Raw genomic sequence first — 20,733 nt, 5'->3', positions numbered from 1 at the left:
TGTTTGTGTGATGTGCACTGGCATGAAGAAATTTATACATCTCTGAATATAAGCAGGAATTATTCTTGGTGCACTTGGTTGCTAGACAACAGGATTCTCTGCATGCTGTACTACTCAGACAGATTTTAGTGCTTTCTGTCTGAAGCAGTTTGTGTTTTTACATAGGAGAAGCACTGTATAGCCTGTAGTCGTTTTGTGGGGAGAAAGTTTTGTCTGTATTTTTGCTGTGATGGTATATGTAATATTTTGTCATTTATCTGTTTTGTTATGCAGTTTACCTAAGGGAAACCTGCTTTCCTTATAAAACCTGCTTCTCTATTTCAATGACAGTCTGTTTAAATAGGTCTGTGAATAGAAATAGACAAGAGAGTGATGTTTTGTTTAAAATAGGTGTGGATTTTCGGCAAGGTGACATTGGTGCAGTTTTAGTATGAAAATATGATCTTTTTTTATATCTTCAGAAGCTGCACGTATGTTGCATGGCCTGTAGTGTGCTCATTTTGAAAGCTGTTTGTATATTAAACTGCATGCTACTTTTCTCCAGGCTAAAATCTAAAATAATGGCATTCTTAAGAGTTAAAAAAAGCATTCTATTTAATGCTTTCCTGAACTTTCAGTCCAGTTTGTTCCTTTTGTATTTTAAAAAATATATATGATGGTATGTCCCATCTCTTGCTCCCCCCATTTTTCCGTGGGTTCTCCCTTGCCTTGCTTGAGCATGAAAAATATTCCTTATCTTCATTCTTGGGACATCATTTTTGCTCCCCCTTTTCCCGCACCTCCAAACCAGTGACACTGTAGATTTTCAGTGCTGTAAGTGCTGTTCTAATTAAATAAGTATTTTTGTAGCTCTGCTAGGAAAGCCAGTAGTGCTACCTTTTAGTTAACCCATTGCCACAAGTTGACTGTGCATCAAGCAGAGGTTACTCCCACTATGCAAGCCCAACTATTTTCCTCTAATTCTCTCTGTAACAGTGAGGGCGCCTCAGGTGAAAGACCCAAGGACTTTTCTGCTGGTCTGTGTACGTGACAGAGAGAGGAAAGGCTGGTTCAAGGGCTGATGTTCCTCTTTTCCATAAGGAGTGCTTTTTCTGTTACACATATGCATATACAAAGAAATTTTCTAGAGGAAAAACTGATTTCTATCTTTTTGCTCCTGCTATCCACCCTCCTCCCTGCCTAGGTTGGCCAAATGCTCTCTTCTGTCTACAGTGAATAATTCCTTTGTAGCTGGGTGTTTCCAGAGTTAGAAGCATTTTGCCAGGCATACAAAAGGTTTAAATGAAGTCATACCAAATATCCTAGAATACTCAGAATCCAGCTATTGCCCTGTACAGCTTGATTTAGCCTATGTCAGTAAAGAAGCATGTATTTTTCTCACTAAATTGAAGACCTGTGGATTGCTATTGCAGAGATTGTACTCTGTTCCCAGCATTTTGATATTCTTTGAGGCCAAGTCCCTTGCTTTTAGCACTCGTCATTTTTTAACCACAAATTTGAGTGGCCAGTAATAGGCCGTTAGTTAAGTGGTATTTGCAAGCATTTCCTAACTTTCTTTTCTAATGTGGTATTTATTTCTAAAGCTGACACACCAATTGAAGAATTCACCCCAACTCCAGCCTTTCCTGCTTTGCAGTACTTGGAATCTGTGGATGAAGGGGGAGTAGCATGGCAAGCTGGCCTGAGAACCGGAGACTTTTTGATCGAGGTAGGAGATCCTGACATCTAATTATTAGTGCTCTGCTGGGGAAAGAGCAGCTTTTCCTTTTATAGAATTTCCTTTGGAAAAAGTGTATGATGCTTCTGAAATAGCAAGTTCCATGGAGTAACACCAGTAACTATTTCACCCTGCCTATTTTTAAAACTCATGCAGCATTTAGAAAAGCAGTAAAAAGAATAATATTCAGGTTACTTGGGAGGTTTCTGTTTGTTCTCTTTGTCATTTGACAATACAGTGCCAGGGAAACATGAGGATTTTGATACTACTTTGCATTATTGAATTCAAATTAAATTTAGTTTCTATGTTCATTGCAAACTATCAGTCCTCATATCTAAATATTTTTACAGAGTCACCAAAATTAATGACTTCTTGTGATACTTTTTCTGCAATCAGAAATATTGGTTTGCTCTTGGGAAACTGTGAAGATAAAGCAAATGATTTTGGCTTGAAATTAGATATTTACAACTGTGTATTTTAAATACAGTCAAACACACACAAAAGTGGATTGCAATATAAACTACTCTTTTAAGTGCCATATTTAAACAATGCCTTCATTCATACTGAAAATGTCTTTGTCTTTTCTATTTTGGAAGATTTTTGGTTGGGATGTTAGGTTTTGTTGCAGTAGTTGGTTCTCCTTTCTAGTGTTACTGGACAGTTTGCAACAAGATCATGATTTGGGATTTTCTTTCCCTTTCCATACAACTCCTTCATCATCAAAAAAGTGGTGCTGTGGTTCTTGGAAAATAGGTTTTTTAGGGTGGATCAATAGAATCTCATTTGTAAGATCTGTTGTTTTATTTTTTGTAGGCTTTTTCCTAAAGGAAAAAAAATGTCTGCTTTGTTAAATATTTACTGATACTGTAGCATTTATTTCTGCAGAGCTGGCTTTTCTATTCAGGGGAGAATAGAATGTATAGCTTTCATTTGTTTCCTGCCTGAACTTCCATGGTGACTGAATTTAAATGGGTGTGCTATTTAATAATACACTTCATATTGGAACAATGAAAGAACAGGCTTTGCAGATTTTTAAAGTAAAGAGATGTGCATTTTGACCAGTGCCATTTTTCTTACTGTTGTATAGACTTATGTCTATAAAAAACTGTTAGACAATACCTTACAAATTGTACTGATACATACTCTGAGCAAGAAGGCTGTTGAAACTAAGATTTTTTTACCATGGCTTTGAAAAAAAAGAAAAGCTTTGGTTTTGATTTCTTGATAGGCTTTTAATCTGTAGGAAGTATGAATAGTCTGTACTGACTGACTTCACAAATAGATTTAATGGTGAATAACATGTAATTTAATGGAGAGGATTACTGGATAACTGTGCATACGAATTATTTTTTTTTTTAAGATTAATGAGAGAATCAAAGAAATCTGAGATACCTGATTCTGCTCGAAGGTTTACCAATTTTGTTGCTAATGAGAGAACTAGAATTAATTGTCCAGACAATCTCCTAGCTTTAGCTTGGAAGAACAGTTAAGCATGCATGTGTCTTGCTGAATCAGGGCATAATCCATACTGTGCAAAGGCCAGCATATTTGTAATTAATTTTGAAAAAAAAGCATTGTTACATACAAATCAAATCAATTTTTGTGTAATTTATGTATGTCAGGTTATTCTGTTCTGAGTTTTACTATTAAGAGGAGATGATGATCTTGAGAATTCAGGCAATTATAGGTTTTGGAGACTTCTGTATTGGAGAAACTGCAGGGTTGTTGGTTACTTTCTTGCACTGAACTGATAAGTTCTTAATATACTCCACCTTGCAGTGCATGGTTGCCATAGCTGGTGGATTTAGTCTGTCTTGCTGCCAAATGATTTCTTCCATGACTCTAAAGTTTGTGCTGGTGTGTATAAGTGCCACCTCAACCATTTGTAAGTAACATAATGCATTTATCACAAGTGTCACATGAATAATAAAGGAGTCAGTGGGCAACGAGAATCCTAATTAGTCTCATTTATAACACTTGCGGTAAGCGTCAAGCATTGGGAAAGTGAGAGTCCAGTTCGGCAGAGGGCAAAATGCAAGGAAGAGCAGATGTTTCACACTTGCTTAAGCAGGTTCAGTGACTTGGGGTCGTAGAGGTAAGAGGAGCCTTTTCTCTGACTGCTGAACGACAGTCTTGACAGGAAGATAGATCCCTTCTTTGGAAGCAGGAAAGATAGTGAGGGTAGGTGAATAGAAGGCATCTTTCTTTCATGTTTAATTATGGTCTCTGGGACTTATAAGGGGGTAAAACAACCACGGCTGTTAAGCAAACTGAAGTAATTTGATGTAGAAGGTGTTGCACGTTAAGCAGAACAGGTAAATCGCTATGTAAAAAAGGAAGAAAAGATGTTCCCTTGTTTCAGCAGGTACACAGAGTAGATATTATCTGGAAGGGGGCTGGCATGCTTTCATCTGATGGAGTTTTTATCAAATTTGTGGTTTTTCTGAGGAAAAAAAAAAAAAAAAACAACAAACCTGAAAAGCTGCAAGATACTGATTTGTCCAACCTGTACAATTAAGTTTAATGTAACACTTCAGAAGCTAACGTTTCAAACTTGCCTGTGGAGATACAGTATTTAATGATTCTTCACTGAAATTTTGGATGATGATATGGCTTTTTATTCTTCCTTCAAATTTGATCATATTTTTTGTGTTAAAACATATAATGTGTTTAGTGGATTTTCTGGATAGAGTCCAAATAAAATGTATTGAAAAAGTGCATGACTAGTTTCAGAGCTGAAACAGCTAGCGACAGCTTTCATTATATGCTTATTTTCATAAATAACACACAGTTAACATTTCATGTGATTTTTCTTAGCTTTGGTAAACAATCAGAAATGGAGTATGACTATGACTTCAATTTTATTAAATGAGAAAGGTGGTATGATTTGCCTTAGTTGCTGCTTTTTGATATTTTAGTAGGTATTTTGTTGAATCTCAATATCTGCTCAATAAAGGAGAGAAAAACAAGTCACCATATCAATGTAGGTGCTATGAAACCTGAAACGTGGAATCCATTAGAGAGATGTTTCAAAAACTTCAGCCATCATTAAACTATACACTGATTGTGAAGCCATTGGAACTTGTAAATTCATCATTGTGACTGAATGCCTGTAGTATACGTACTCCAGTTTGTAAAGACTTCATCAGAAAATATCAAACTGAGCTGATTTGGTTTATTTATATCTTTGCAAGAAAGAGAGGCATTAGCTCTGACTATAAATCTCTCATTTATTTATAATATTTATGTGCTTAACTTTGGTTAACTTCATACAGTGTAGAAGTCAAACTGACCATAGAGGAACCATTGAATACCATTCAAAAAGAGCTGTCTTACAACTTGACTCAAAGAATCCTGGGTTTAAAGGCCTCTGTTGTTTAGATGATTTGTTTAGGCTTTGTGGGTTATTGGTTTGTTTTTTTTGTTTTGTTTTGTTTTTTGATTTTTTTTTTTTTTTTAATATTTGCTTTGATGGAGTGTATAACTGTCTTTAAATAAAAGAGATCCATTAATGTAGAAGTGGGGTTTTTGTATGTGTCAGAATGTTATCATTATTATCATTTGGTATAGAAGATATGGACTATCAAATTAAAACTCAGTGGATTATTATGAACATGTGAAGAATCTTTTTTACTTTGGGAGTGACAGAGCTTTGGAACAGGCAGCCCAGGGGGGTTGTGGAGTCTCCTTCTCTGGAGATATTCAAAACCCACGCAGATACTTTCCTATGCAGCCCACTCTTGGAAACCCACTTTAGCAGGGGTTTGGACTCTATGATCTCAAGTGGTTCTTTCCAACCTCTGTGACTCTGTGATTAAAACTACTAGTTGTATCTCTGAATGCATAGCTGTTTTGCAGGTGTTGCATGATGTAATAGATGGGGATTTTTCGTCTATCACAGTACATGTTTCCTATCAAACAATATTATAATATCAGTACTCAGTAATGAAAGTAATTCTGCAATCTTTGACTAGAATAATGCTTTTCTTCTCCGAATGAGGCATTGCATTGCATTTTAATGCCATAAAACCGTTTATTTTTCCAGATAAATTGAAATGTTACTTTTATCAGAGTAGGATGGCTACTTATTTACATTCAAATGAAAATTTAAACTAGTAAAACCAGTGTATTATGTACTTACAAAAAGAAGGAAGGCAAAATCCAAAGTTTGATTTGAGAATCAAAACAAGAGGTGATACTAGAAGAAATCTCATCACTTTTCAGTGCAGCTTGGTTTGTATACATACTGAATCATGCCAAATGGTCTGGAGTATAACTAGCTCTATCTTACTTAAAGGCTTATAGAATTCAGGAACGGAAACTTTTTTTTAAAAACAGTATTAAGTGGAAAATAGACAAAATGTATCATTTGCAGCATTATTTTATCACCTTGCAGACAGGTATATGACTATGTAAGATGTAGTGATAAACATTCAAGAAGATACTTTGAATAAGTGGAGTAATGTCAGAATGAAAGCTGAACATATATGCACATATGCACGTGAATAAGTTAGCTTCATATTTACCAATAGCTGAGATATTTATTTTATTGCAGTAAATGCTTCACACAAATTTCATAAATTATCTGAAAACTAAGTGTTTAACTGTGTTGTTGTAACTATAGCCGTTATGGCAAGCATAGCAATGTTACGCCTTATATTTGTATTCAGTGACTGAATGGATTAGCAAGGGTTTACAAAGCCTGTCACTGAGTTTCTTGAGCAATCAAGAAATGTTTCCAACCCTAGGTAAGCTTTGATAACTACCCCAAGTTTTCTTTCTTTTATGAACCCCAGCTTCTACCATCAGATGTAAATATATAAATATTTTTTTGTGGAAGCTACATGGAGGCCATTTTTTTTCTCTTTCTGAAATAAACTGAGATTTTATTATTGTCTTCATAATAATATAGGTTATCACATTGCAATTTTTTGCAGTTGTTTTCTGAATGTTTGTTCATATCCTCCCAGATGTCTGAACACCAGCTTGATAAGAGTAGTTTAGTAACAACTTCCATAATTTTGTGTGTAAAAGGAGAAACGAAAAAGACTCTTCCATTTTTTTTGGTGGACCAAAGAGTAAAGTTCACCCTACATTGCAGTCCTGTGTTTGCTTTTTTTTAACTGTCAACTTGGTTGTTCCTCTTGTGCATGCAGCAAGCCTCCTTTCTCAAATGTTATGCAAGGGAATGGTAATACTTGTGATGGAGCTCCTGAGCCCTTCTGTTCCTACACAAGATCATATTCGGGCTTGTGTTCAACTGTACAAACAATAGTTTTGCAGATTTTAAAGAGATTTACTAAAACTGCAGCAGTACTGCAGCATTTTATCACACACACACTATAGTGCATGCACACAAACATACATAATACATATAAGGAATAGTTGTTTGTATGTACGTACATACAAACAGGTTATTGAAGTGTAGCAGGGCTCTCCCTTACATGCAGCTCTGGGGTACAGCGGAACCTGCACATCTAGAATGGGCACCACTTTTTAAAAATCTTTATGTTTAATTGATACTCTTTCATTCAACCAACCGTTCAAAGATAATTTCTATTTAGTCATAATCCTCTTGGGAACTTTTCTAAACTATGGCTACAAAACAGAAGTATTTTTCTTGAAATCTTAAAAAATCCTGGGCTTTTCTTAAAATGAACGTTGTCAGAGTCCAAAGGAAACATACTTTCTGTATGTTGATTTTGAAACTCTTACTGCGTTATGTGTAACTGTAGATGTACTATAGAAGTTGGACAGCGGGGTCTTGGAAGAACAGCAGCCCTGATGTTAGTGGTTGAGAGTCTACTGTATCTGAGCAGACTCTGCCCAAGCAGATCAATTTTTCACTTGATGGAAAATTATTTTGCTTTCTTTCCACTTAAACTCAGTGGGAGAGGGTTTGAGTTTATATTGTTTTGTTTGTTTGCTTGCTTTTTTATTTTGTTGTTTTAATGGGTAATAGCAGATGGCTTAAAGAACTATGCCTTCAAAGTGTTTTGGATTTGCACAAAAGCACAGTAGAAAAATGAGAACTCTTTGGGATTTTTCTATCTTAAATTCAGCCTCTACCCTGCAGGAAATGATGGTATTCCAAATGTGCTCAGTGTGATAATAAAAAAGATGAACCAAACTTGTTTTATTCTAAAAATACATTAATAAAACTGTTAGATTTGTTGGCATAGATGGAAAGGGGCAGACAAAAAAGAATTTGGTTCTTATAAGAGCTCAGTTTTTCATGCCTAAGCAAATAATGCTTTAAAATAAGACTGAAAAGCAGAAGAAAAAAAAATCATTTTGTTGTTGTCAGACATACAAAACCAGACCGCAATAAAAATTCAGAAGTGTTTTTCTTTAGCCTTGATTTTACATGAGGTAGATATTGTGCTTGCAATCTTGTGCAAGATAAAATGGCAGTATTTATCTGGTTTAGAAAAAATCTAACAAGTACTTATTTGATACTGAGAACTGAATCAGCACTAGCTCTGTGTCCATCCAGTTCTTTGTGATGAGTCTTGCGGCATTTTAATCTAGACCACACTGTTTTCAAGCAAAGTTTGCTAGCATTAACATTCTGAGAGATTCATTCAAAGCTCATGGGACATAGGTGGAGTTTGGAGCTATCCACAGGGAGCTTTTTGACTTCTAGTGATTATGGTAGCCATTTCCCTCACTTCCTACTAAAAGATTCTCTAAAAATAGCAAATTTGTTTAAACATAAACTGCTTATAAACATCCAGTTCCTGGCCACCTAGAAGTGCCTCCATAAATATAAATGCAGTTTTTAAGGTATAGTTAAGAAATTTCCAGAAGACATTATATTAAAATTAATTCCTCTGAAGCCTGTTGGCTTTTTTTAGTCTTTGATACTATGGAAACCTGGTTGCTGGAATGGAGCTATAAGAAAAACAGTACTTGTGCCTGATATTTTAGGGGATATAATATAGTTTCTTCTCACTGGAGGATGTTTCTACAAATCTATGAAAGTACAGGTGAAGGGAAATAAATAAGTTGCTTTAGATGGAGTATTGATTGATAAACTCATACTGTTGAATGGTGCAGCTGAACTATTCTAATACATGATTTTTTTTTTTTCTTGTTTTCAAGAGCTCTAAGTCTTTCAGTTTAAGTCTTTCCTATGTATCAAGCAACAGGAATACTATTATAGGGTGTTGCGTGTGAGGGTATATGTTTTTGTGGTTGCTTTGATTGTTTTATTTACTATTTAGTTTTTGTTAATCTGAGACTGGCAATCAGCTATGTGAGACTGAGTTCACCCAGTAGTTGTGTTTCACAAAATAGAAGTCTATCCAGATGTTAAAAAGAGGTTGCTTGACACCTGATTATCACATACTTTATAAGCAGTAACCCTACCCTCTCTCCCTACCTACTATTCCTCCCTAACGAAACTTTCTATTTTTTTTAGAAATAGCTTAATTTTTGAATATTTGCAGTCTCAAAGGTGATGAATGACCATCCCTGGAGGTGTTCAAGAACTGTTTGGATTTTGTACTAAGGGATATGATTTAGTGGGGAAATGTTGCTGGTAAATGGATAGTTGGACCAGTTGATCTTGGAGGTCTTCTCCAATGTTGGTGATTCTATGATTTACTGTCACTTCTGTATCTGAAAAAAAGCAAACAAAAACTGGAGAATAAATGAGTATTCATTTGATTTTCTATTTTTTCAAAACTATAGCCTTTTAACATGGACTGTGGAATGAGGTTCCTAAGCTGTTTGAGATGTTACAGAGAGTCCAGGTAAAGCACTTCACGCTGGTACAGAGAGCAGACTCCCCACTGCATTTTTAGGGGCACGAATAACTGCAGAAACACTTGTAATTTGGGGAAATTCAGAATTTTTGAATCCAGGCTTCTAGTAGCTCTGTGTTCCTTTTGTTACTATTTGTTTTACATTCAAATTCTATCGTATTTCCTCTGTAGCAGAATGACCATGGGTTCCAGTCTAATAAACAAATTTGATTAGACTTCTGCTGAAAAAAGCAGAAGGCTTTAATCCCTTCTTATTTTCTTGTCTGCATGTGATGGCAAATGTAAGCAAAACACTAACTTTAACCTCCCGGTCTAATTCAGTTCCTTACACATTAGGGTATGTATTAAGAGAATAAGGATCTCTTTTCTCTCACAGATCATAGAAGTGATAAACACGAGGTGAAGAGGGCAAAAGCATTGAGAAACAACCCAGTGATGAACTTCTTGCTGATTTTAATAGATGAAAAAGAATTAAGTTGTGGAGGTATGCTAAGCTGAATCTGAGTTAGCTGGCGGCCGTATCTCTGAGCTGTTGTGTTCCTCTGTGGTTAGTTTACAGTTATGAAGGAAAGCAGTAAGTGGGAATTTAATGAAGAAGATGGCTTCTGAAGACTCAAAGCCTTGTTGCATGTGTTCTGTTGCATTCAGGGTATTTCCTGCAGCTTGTAATTGTGGGACTCAGCACATTTATCTTGTAAGGAAATTGAAAAATACTTTAAATTCATCTGTAGTGGAAATGCTAAGTCATGGCCTGAAGCAGTGATTTGAGCACCTGGTGGGAAGGCAGGGCCAACCCAGGGGAGCTCAGGTGCATGCAATATACCTGTGTGACCAGAAGGGGTGATGCCAGGATCCACTCCTTTCCAGACCTCATTTAAGGGTTGGTGGTGGAGCTGAGGGTGTCTTGCTGGAGATCCCTGCCTACCTGAGGCCTTCCGAATGTTAGCAGATTTTCTTCTTTTGTTTCTGCATCCATGGCTGCTGTAGTGGGTCTTGTTCTCATTTGCTGTAGCCTGGGATTGTGCCACCCTGCTATTATGGCTGTACTTTCCATCACATTATAGCAATACACCATCACGTTAGAAATAACGTTTTATATTCTACTGTAGTGCTGATATGAATCTTTTCAGAGACTTGAATATAACAATAGGAAATTATAATGCTTTCTTTCTTCTGTTACTTCATTTTTGTTCCATGCATTCTGGCAGCAATTTAGGGAGCAAGATTTCTAGTTCCCCTCACCTGGTGGTACAAAATTTTCACTAATTACATGGACTTTATTTCTCTGTGGTGGTAGTTCTACCTTCTGTTTTCAAAACAGGAGGACGTGAGGGTCTCCTCCTCTCTGAAGGCTTTGCTGATCAGATCATTGAAAATACTCCTAGCAAAGAAATCAAAGTTTTAATGCAGTTTTTCAGTAATTAATTTCAAATAGGGTAAAATTGGGTAGCTAAATATTTGGTGATAAATAGAAATTTAAAAGCATAAAGATGAAATCATGGAAGAGTTTTTACAACTTTGAACAAAAAGCGTTGGTTCTCGTCAACACTTGTTATTGTACAGAGCAAAGAAGAAAGTTAAGATGGAAATGTGAAAGTCCCGGGCCGAATAGGTTGCTGTGGAGAGATATTTCACCATGAAATGTCATTATTTACTAATTTAATGGTTGCTAAAAAAAAATTGGCATGAAAGATGGCAGAAAAGTCTTTATGAAAAAACTCAGCTTGGACTTGCCCTCACATGATGTGAGAAAATGTTTTTGCTACCAACCTACACGCTAAATAGAGGTTAGGATATATGTGAAATTCAAATACAAATTATCAGTAAGTGAAGTTCCTCTTTAATTTGCGTACTAACCCATACATATATGGCAGGTTAGTTTACACATCAGTTTGCTTTGCTGTTAGTTAAAAAAAAAATGATATAGTGTAGTTAAATATACTCTGTTTTGCCACTTTTATTGCACAAATAGATGTCATTAATTCATTTAAAATTATTTATATATTTTTCTAAGATTTTTTTTAAAACAATAGGTTTTCTTGTTATTGTTGGTTTCAGGCTGCTAGTCACTTATTGGCCCAGGGACCTTTCAACATAATCACCATATCAGTGACACGAGGGCAATCTTTGATAGATGAATGAACCCTTTTTAAATAACAGCTTTCAAATAACTTGCAGATACCCATTCTAGAAAGCTGCATATTCACAGAAAAGAAATGTATAAAACTGGATAAAGGAAGATACCAGAATTAAGGTGAACTCTCCATTTGCCTGTCTCAGCAGAACAGAATCAGATGGAGATTTTTGTGGCATGTTACATGGTTGAACTAACACCACTGTAGCAGACTGCCTGAGTTTAAACAGCTGGTGTATAAGCAGATGAAGAGAATTAGTGCTATCATTCAATCAATATTAATCATATTCACACATGGCTCTGCTTTAGAGAACTGAGAATGGTGAGCACTAGTGTAGTTTTATCTTAGCATTCTTTTCATACGTTTCTGTATGGCTTAGGACAGCTGTACAACTACAATTGAACTTCTTAGGCTGAGATTTAGATTTGAACAGATGCTAGTACAGGATGTGTGTGCTGGGGAAGATGTTTTTTCTTTGTAATTACTTTTTCATGAAAACACAAAGTAGGTGTGTGTTACAGTTTGCTGCTGATTAGCTGAGATTACCGTTTAGGTGCAGAGATTGTGCAGGAGAAGCAGATTAGTTTAATATGTGTGGCCTATAGTTTAACGGAGAAGAATGCAATCAAAATAATCTTTCCAAAATAGTGAATGTAGTTGGCATATTTCATGCTTTTTGAATCCTCTAGGTAGGTCTATCTTCCACACTTTGAGTAATTATTAGAACTTTAATGTTCTGTTTCCCTGAATCATTTGCCAGTCATTTTCAGAGATTTTGATTCTGTTATCTTAAAACAAAACAAAACAAAAAACAAAAACAAACAAAAAAAAAACCTAATGCAAATTTTAAAATGAAACTCCTGATTCTCATCTTCAATTGTTGTTGTTATTAATCTGAAATGTCAGGAAAAAAATGTGTTAAGTCTCTGGCCTTCATGGTTTTGTTTTTTTTCTTTCAATCCCGTGATTGCCTTTTCTTGTTAAAAGATGTATTTACTTGTTGGGCTCTGGCAATATATATAGTACTTGTAATGCTAGACTGTTTATGTTTTCTGTTGGCACAGAGAAATGCCTCAATAGCATGTTCCTTTTTTTATCAGACTTTTGTGTCTGTTAGTATTACTGGCTAATTTCTCATATTGGCTAGTTTGACAGTTTCTGGCATTTTTGTCCTCACAAAATCTTCTTTGTGGTTGGGATTTTTTGGCTGTTCTTGTGATTATTATTTTTTTTAATTCTAATATTCAGAATTCATTATTTTCTGTAGGTCAGGACTACTTTTTTGTCCACTTCTGAATTTGTTTTCCAGACCATAGAGTTCTGAATGGAGAAACACTGCCTTCAACAGAATATGCTATGTTTGCACAGCAGCTTATTTTATTGTTTGTAGTATTCTCTTTTGGATGAAGTGTCTCTCTTGAATTATTATTTTAATTAGTTTTGATTTGCTTTGGTTATTGTTCTCCCTTGCACATACAACAAACTGTCTTGCAGCAAAGTTTACTCTGAAAGCTATCCCATTACATTTACAGACACTAAAAAATTACAGATCAGGTCCTCCTGGTGCTATTCACTGTTAACAGAGTAAGAGCTTTTTGAAGTTTATCTCATCTAAAACAAGCTGTTACAAACTGGGAGGAGTACAAATATACATATCAACTTATTTCAAGGAAGAAAAAACACTGAAGAAGGACTGCTTGGGACTTTGCTTTAAGAAGCCTTCAGTAGGTGACAATGTTAAAATCATCATGTCTTGCCAAGAATTATCCAAGCCAAAATAAACAAGGTGTTATTTTCCAAAAGATCCACACAACAAAAGAACACCCTGGCCTGTGCTTTTGTAGAAATTCCTATCTGAAGAACTCCAACCCACATTTGTGCTTTAAGCAAGAACCAGGTTGTCCCAGGTGAGGGACAAAGATGCTCACTTCCAGCAAGTATTTAAATTGTGCTGGATAAATGTGGTCTGTGTGTCACTGTATATAAACTAGTTAGAAGCCGATGAAGTACCCACCTCATCTTCCTTTCTCTGCCAGGAGTGGTGGGAGCAGTCTGCTGCTGCAGAGGGGGAGCAGTGTACTTCTGCTGCACAGAGGTAAGAGGGAGACAGACAGTCCAGGTCCCTTTTCTCACAACACCGCTAATGCTGGTGGTTGCATTACCTGGATGTAGCTACTCTGCCTACCACATGTATCCATCTCTTCAGGTTGTTCATGTTATATGGCAGTTTTGGCAAACTGCCGAGATCTTTCTGAGTAATGCAAATGATGGGGGATGATGATATTAACCCTTTTTAAGTTAGCTAAACATTGATCTTTTCTTGTAAGTTAGAGAGAGCTTGGTAACTCCCCTGGCCCACCCTTTTTCCTCCCTCCTGCCCTTCAAAATGTCACAGAAGACTGTGCATGAAGTAGCCTAAACAGAGAGGTTCCTGCTGTTATCTTTTGAAAACAGTACAAAATGATTGGGTATGTGCTAAAATGGTTTTCTTGTCTTATCAGAGTTCACAAACTGTGCTGTTATTTGGTTGTTTAAGGTGATAACTTCCAAACGGGTAGGAGTCAGTAAATCTTATATAAAAGTAGAATTATAATCTTCTTTGTTAAATAACAGGGCTGGAAAAGGATAAACTTCCTAGGGGAAATGGTAGCATTAAAAAAAGGAGGGTAACGGGATTCTCTATATTTTTTGCAGCAATTTGAAAAGATAATCTGTAGTTCTGTTTTCTCCTCCTCTACTGAGCTGTCAAGGGCAAATTTGAATGGCGTCCACAGTGCTTAGCGCTGACAACCTTTCTCCATTTTTGTCTCTCTTATGGAAGTGAAAGATTTGCATTTGCACTGTAATTTGCACAGCACTGGAATATTTTTCTAAGGTGAACCAAAAGATAATGCTTCCTGATCTCACTATGGTATGTTTTCCAGATCGTCAGGTGGCTCCATTATTATTGCAGAGAGCTGCTTAGTAGAGATGCTCATGTTATGCTTACCGTTATTAAAATATTGACAGCTTGTCTCTGCCTTAAGAACAAGACAACTGTATTTTGAAAAATGATGGACGGAGAAAGTATGAGTAAGCTACCTTTTTCAAATACAGGAAAATGAATGTGTTAAAAAAAAAAAAAAGTGTATGGGCTTGAATTTCAATGAAAAAAGCAGAAGTCCATAAACATGTTTATTTTATGAACACTACTGATATGCTAATACTTTCTATTTCATTATGAAAGTCTTCATAAAAAAATGATCTGAGATCTGTACAGAGACTCAGGCAACTTTGCCAGATATCCTTTCCTGCTGTCCTTTGCTTAGGTCAGTGTTCCTTTACTACATCCAACTGCTTTTTTCTCCTTATGCTTTCCTTTCTCTCCTTTTTTTTTACTGGAAGATGTAAATTTTGGTGCTTGACCACTGTGAGCTGTATTCCATGTGGGATAGCAAGGTACATATTGCTGACATACTGTGACCTCACATAGCCTATTGAGTATCAGCCCAACTGACCTACGCATCCTCAGGCTTGCTTGTGAGCTTCCCTGGGCTTTCTGCCTAGGAGCAAACAATGCTTGTTAACTCACTCTTGAGTTGCTAATAATTGAAGCAGCATAATTATAAAATACTTGGACTCATTCCACATCTGAAATAAAACAGCTGTGTTATAATGTTATGATCAAATTCTTTCACTGTTATGTGACCTAATAAATTAGCAGTTGGGAATCGTGCATTTGTGACTCACAATCTGCCACTAATACACTAAATATACTAATTTCATCAATGGTCTTTTGGGTAAATTTCTGTAAATGGGCACTGGTTTTAGCTTTTAATAGTGCTTTGACTTTGTCTGAAAGGAAGTGTGGCTGCTTCATGCTAACTGTTCTATGAAAGCTGAGTTAGTAGTTTCTGGTCTAAAAAACTGTAATGAGGAAACTAGAAAGAAATGAGATATTTCTGTAAAGGACTGGCTTTACAAGGGACCAAATGACTCATCAATTTAGTTAGGGACATAAGCCAGCTACTAAGAGCACTCAGAATTTCCCTGGGTTGCTGCTCAAGGACCTGTCTGCATGCAATCTACTTTATGTAGATTGATTGCTCTGGAGAAAGAGTAGTACAGCAGATTGCCGACTAACTGTCGCTACAATGAGATTAAGGGTGAAAAATTAAACAATTTCATTCTTGCTAAGCAAAAGATTAATATCTTGTTTGCAAAATATAATCAGTTAAAACTACAAGCGATAAAACATCCTTCTGAATTCAGCTAAACATGATTTCTCATCAGCTGCTCAAGTACCAACATTTGGGAACTGGAAATTTAGCAGGCTGATCTGCCTTAGATGCTTTTCAAAACTAAATAGATCTGCCCTGTCTTTATTTCTTTCTTTGTTGTTTTTTCATTGTCATCTTTAATCTATTAAGTATACAGCCACCAAAAGGGCAGCATAATTAAATGCTGTTTGGTATTAAGAAGTCTTACTTCAAAACTGGAAATGTGAAGACAGAAAAGAGGAGAGAATTGAAATCCTGCAGAGTTAAAGCAATAGTAAATATCACAGAAATAGATTCTGGTGAAGAACCAACTGAAGTCATGAAATTGCATGATAGCAGAAGTAGGAAGATCTGCTAGAGGTCAGCAGACCTTAAAGGTGATGGATCTGTAAAAAAGGAATACTTTTGAAAGAGAATGCCTTTAAAATGTTACTGAAATCCTAGCTTTAGTGTTAACTGTGATGAACTTCATATATGACTGTTTCCTCCTGACTCTGAAAATAAAGGCCAAAGCTGCAATCTCTCAGTTTGCTTAGGTCAGTTGGAATCTGGGGTCTATGTCTGTCCTATGATCTCCTTTATCAAACTTATGTTCTGAGATGCAGGCTCCCACCTTTCCCCTTGTGTTAGTGCTGCCATCAACATGTGACAGTTTGTGGATCGAGATGAAACGTGAAAGAAGTAAAAACTGTGGGTTCAGTGACTTGCTTAACCAAGAATCGAGAATCTCCTAGAAAGCCTCATGACTGCAGGCATTACCACTGGAATAGCAGTTTACTGTTAGAACAATTTAAGCATAAGTCTACCCTGAGGAGCAATGTCTGGTTTCATAGACACCATAGGTTTCATAACTGACTGACAAAATGAAGAGTAACAAATCATCAAGGCAAGGTAATATTCCAAGAGTAGCTCAGATATGAAACTTCTGAATAGAAGTAGTTTCTCTTTCTTATTTGTTGGTCTGCCTTGGTAACAGGAATGGGAAGTAACTGCTTTGATGGTCTTAACGTTGTAGAAATGACTGTGAGGACTGAACTAGGTAGCTTATTTCAAGTACAGGAGAACTGGTACTAACACTGCAAAGATCACAATTACTTGAAATGTGGTTTAAAAAAAAATATCAAAACCTTGAAGAGTCAAAATAGCATATGTATAAAAATCATATTTTATGAAGGAGTCAGTGAGTATAGGGGTAATTCCCTTGACTCTTTCATCTTCACTTTGGATTTAGAGAAACAAAAGATATGCTTAGATAATAGACACCTGCTTAATAAATAAGTGACCTCTAACTTAAAGGATGAGAAATAAGAGGTAGAAATGATCCATTGGTTTTCAAAACAGCATAATTTCCGTAGGGCTAATCTTTAACAGGATTGTTCATTTGCTTTCAGGGAGATAGGCTATTGCCTTTGTCACTAATGATAGTATCCAGTTGTCTAGATACAGATGAAAAGCAACTTTGCAGAAAATGACCTGAAAATCCTCATGGACACCAACCTGAACATAAGCCACCAATTTGCTTTTGGGGCAAAGAACGCTGAAGGTATCCCTGGATAGCAGCAGTTCTGCTGCTAGTGGGTCAAGTGGAGCATCTTCCCACTCAGGAATGGTGAGGCCACACCTGGAGTGCTGTGTTCATTTGTGGGCTATCTGGTAAAAGGTAGACATGAACATAATGGAGGGAATCCAGAAAAGGTCCACAAAGATGACTGAAAAAGTGGTGCCTCTCTCATGAGGAAAGGCTGAAAGACCTGATACTGTTCACAAGAAAAGATTCAGAAGGGTTCTTATCACAGTATAAAGATAATCAAGGAGAGGGTGCAAAGTAAATGAAACCAGTCTCTTTGCAGTAAGGCCTGATGCCAGGGCAAGAAACTGGGGAAAAAAAACTGGTTGCTGTCTGAACACTAGGCAACACATTTTTACTGTGAGGGTGACTGAGCACTGGCACAGGTTGCTCAGAAAGCTTGTGGAGTCTCCTTGGAGGTATTCCAAAGCAATCTGGACGTGGTCCTGGGCAAGTGGTTTTAGGTGAACCTGCTTGAGCAGGGGGTTGGACTTGATCATTCTGGAGGTCCCTGCCAACCTCAGCCGTTCTGTGATTTTGAGGCTACTGAAGTGTGAGCTGTGAGTGGTGAAATGTGAATGGACAGCCACCTCAGATCCAGCTGTTTTCAAATTTTTTGCACAAAAATGCAGACCAGGCATTTTTCATTTCTATTTTATGTTCTTTAAATATGTTTGTGACTGTATTTCATGGCTAGCTTAAAACATTGTATGTAACAGATGCATGCAAACTGCAAAACCCAGCAGGTATTGGGGGACAGAGAAAGTGGCAATAAACTAAATTCTTCATGTTTTACATCAGATAGCTCTAATGTGTTACAGCCATGAGAGGAGGAAAAATTGTATTGTAATATTAAGCAAAAACAAAATTCTGCTACTAATTTTTAAAATACAGGTTCATTTATTGAGGGAGGGAATTTAAATATTTCTCTTGTCCAATATGATGACAAAATCAAAAAAGTATTCTTTCCAGTAACCACTCCACTAGAAAAATGCTGTGGACAAAATTCAGCACTGAATAAGGCAAGCACACACAAATAATGAGTGCTGTTTCAAAAGATGTGTGAAGGTATTTTGGTTTCATGCTAAGTAAGGATCAAAAAATGTATCCTTAAGTATGGAAACATTTCGGTGTCGCTTCCTCCTAAATACCTATATCACTTTGTCTGAACAAATGAAGAAAAAAAAGCCCCAAATGGTCAATAAGTGAAAGAACTCATCTCCATAAGGTGTCACAAATTTTCAGTGCTATTTTGCACTGCTGGCTGGTTGTAACGCAGCAACTGTTTCCTGGCAACTGTGCAGCCCTCCAGGAGGCCCAAGCAGGCTCCTGTATCTCAGGTTGCGGGCAGCCTTTGGATCTCTGCAGGCCATGCTGAAGGCAGCAGACCCTGAGGAGTTCAGTGCCTCTTTGGTGGGCCCAGGTGTAGCCATTCCTGCAGGCAGAAGCATGAGTTTTGTTGTCAGTTGCCCATATCAGCCTTTTTTCTTTTTTCTTTTTTTGCTGATACCTCTAATGTACTAATTGGTTCTCTCTCGGCTGTACCGGCGGCTGTGGTCAAAACGTTGTTTTTGTGGCGAAATGAATCTAAGCAAGCTCTCAAAGCAGAAGTAGTACGTTTGCAGGCAGGCCCAACTCAAAATAACTATTTGGAGAGAGTTAATCTAAATAAGTAAATCATTGTGCATCGTAGAAATTCTGTGTTCAATAAAATTTCTCTCCATTTACTTTCTCACATGCTAAACTAGCATTATGTGTATGAAAGTTTTTTTAAAAGCAAAATATATACATTTTCTGTCCTGAAAAAACTCATCATTTTGTCATTTGTGATACTATGTTTTGTTTAGAACCTACTCCAACCATTGCATAAACTGCAGGCATGCAGCAGTCCACTTCATCCAGAGGTAGCTTCCAGCGTTACAATTTGAATTCCCTGTAGCAGGGAATTTCAAGCTATGAAGTAATTTGCTACAAAAGCTAGCAATTAGAGATTTTTTTTTTTTTCATTTTTAAAGCATAGTTTGTGCACTCATTCATGTGATAGTTGATTTGGGGGCTTATAATCTTCCAGAACACTGTTCTGAGACAAAGCACTAGTGGTAATTCAGAAGATGAAAAGCTTTCTTCTTTACCTAGAAGATAGAAATAGAGGGAAAAAAGGAAGAGGAAATGGGAAGAATGATTACCAGCATATGAATAAACACAAGATTGTTCCAGTACTACAATTTTGTTACTAGTGCTGATGTTAAGAGCGTTGCTGAGGCTCTCCCAGCAATAGTACTTACAGTTCAGCTGCACCAGTATGTTCCGTGCTAGTCCTGAACCATTGGAAGTGATCAGAAATCTGTCCACTTTGCTTACTGCCAGTATATCTATTACTGAATCACAAGAAATAATATTCCAGTTTCTTCTGAGTTTTTCTGCACAATTGGTTAACAAAATATCATGCTAGACCTACTTTTTATTTATTACTTTACAGGCTGTTTGCTTTCCCCAAGCCTCAATTGGCAGATATGGGGGTGATGCTGGCATATATACTGTACGGTTTGCTTTGCTTTTTTCAATTTACTCCCTTTTCTTTCTCTTCTTTCTAAATTCTAAAATGTCTACGGTGGATGAGTTTTGTTAATGGTCACACGTTAATAGCAGATAACTATATACTCATTTTACAGACAGCTTCTGTATTGCTTTGACATTCATTAATGCTATTCAATCCAGAGGTACTATTTAACTCATTTTAATAGCTCAATCCAGAAAGAACCTGCTGAAGCATCTGCATTTCATAAATTAAATGCCTTCTCCATATGTAATGTTGAAAAGAAAGTAAAAGCTTCTAGGTGAGAGAATGTGGCATGTTATGCTGCAGAAGCACATCAATGTGCTGATGTCCATCATGAGTACTGAACTTCTTTGATCAGTCTTTCTCATCCCATAATTACTATTATATTCAGTAAAATGCAAGCAGTGTCTGAATTTTCAGTTTGAATAATGGATTTACATCTCAAACAGGGATGGATTTAAGGGCTTTGGACAGATACTGCAGAACTCAGCAGCCTGGGGAGCATGGGATGAGGTGTGACTTCTGCAGGTTGACTGGCAAAGAACAGAGCTGTGAGGCTGCATTTTATGTTCACGCTGTTCTGCCTCAACTGGTGCAGAAGCCTCAGTGCTGAGTTAAGAAATGACTGCAGATAAGATTGGATGCTGTGAGGGTTATTTGAACTTGCTAGGGCTAGGCTTTTTCCCAAACTCTTCTTGGTTTGTTATACCTATGAGTTCCATTTCT

The 20,733-nt window shown here is 36.7% G+C and overlaps 1 protein-coding gene across 1 annotated transcript in view; it reads left to right on the top strand.

Annotated features, from left to right (window-relative positions):
- Positions 1 to 20,733, top strand: part of SHANK2 (SH3 and multiple ankyrin repeat domains 2) — a 344,135-nt gene that overhangs the window by 215,645 nt on the left and 107,757 nt on the right. The window contains exon 18 of the mRNA XM_042868615.1: positions 1,584 to 1,708. Coding sequence (XP_042724549.1) covers positions 1,584 to 1,708 — 125 coding nt within the window. The remainder of the gene's footprint in view (positions 1 to 1,583; positions 1,709 to 20,733) is intronic.

The sequence above is a fragment of the Lagopus leucura genome, unplaced genomic scaffold, assembly GCF_019238085.1.
Source record: "Lagopus leucura isolate 7727_CA_CO unplaced genomic scaffold, USGS_WTPT01 Super-Scaffold_1, whole genome shotgun sequence".
Lineage (NCBI taxonomy): Eukaryota > Metazoa > Chordata > Aves > Galliformes > Phasianidae > Lagopus > Lagopus leucura.
Note: the sequence above shows the minus strand (reverse complement) of the source record. Positions and strands in the feature narration are given on the sequence as shown.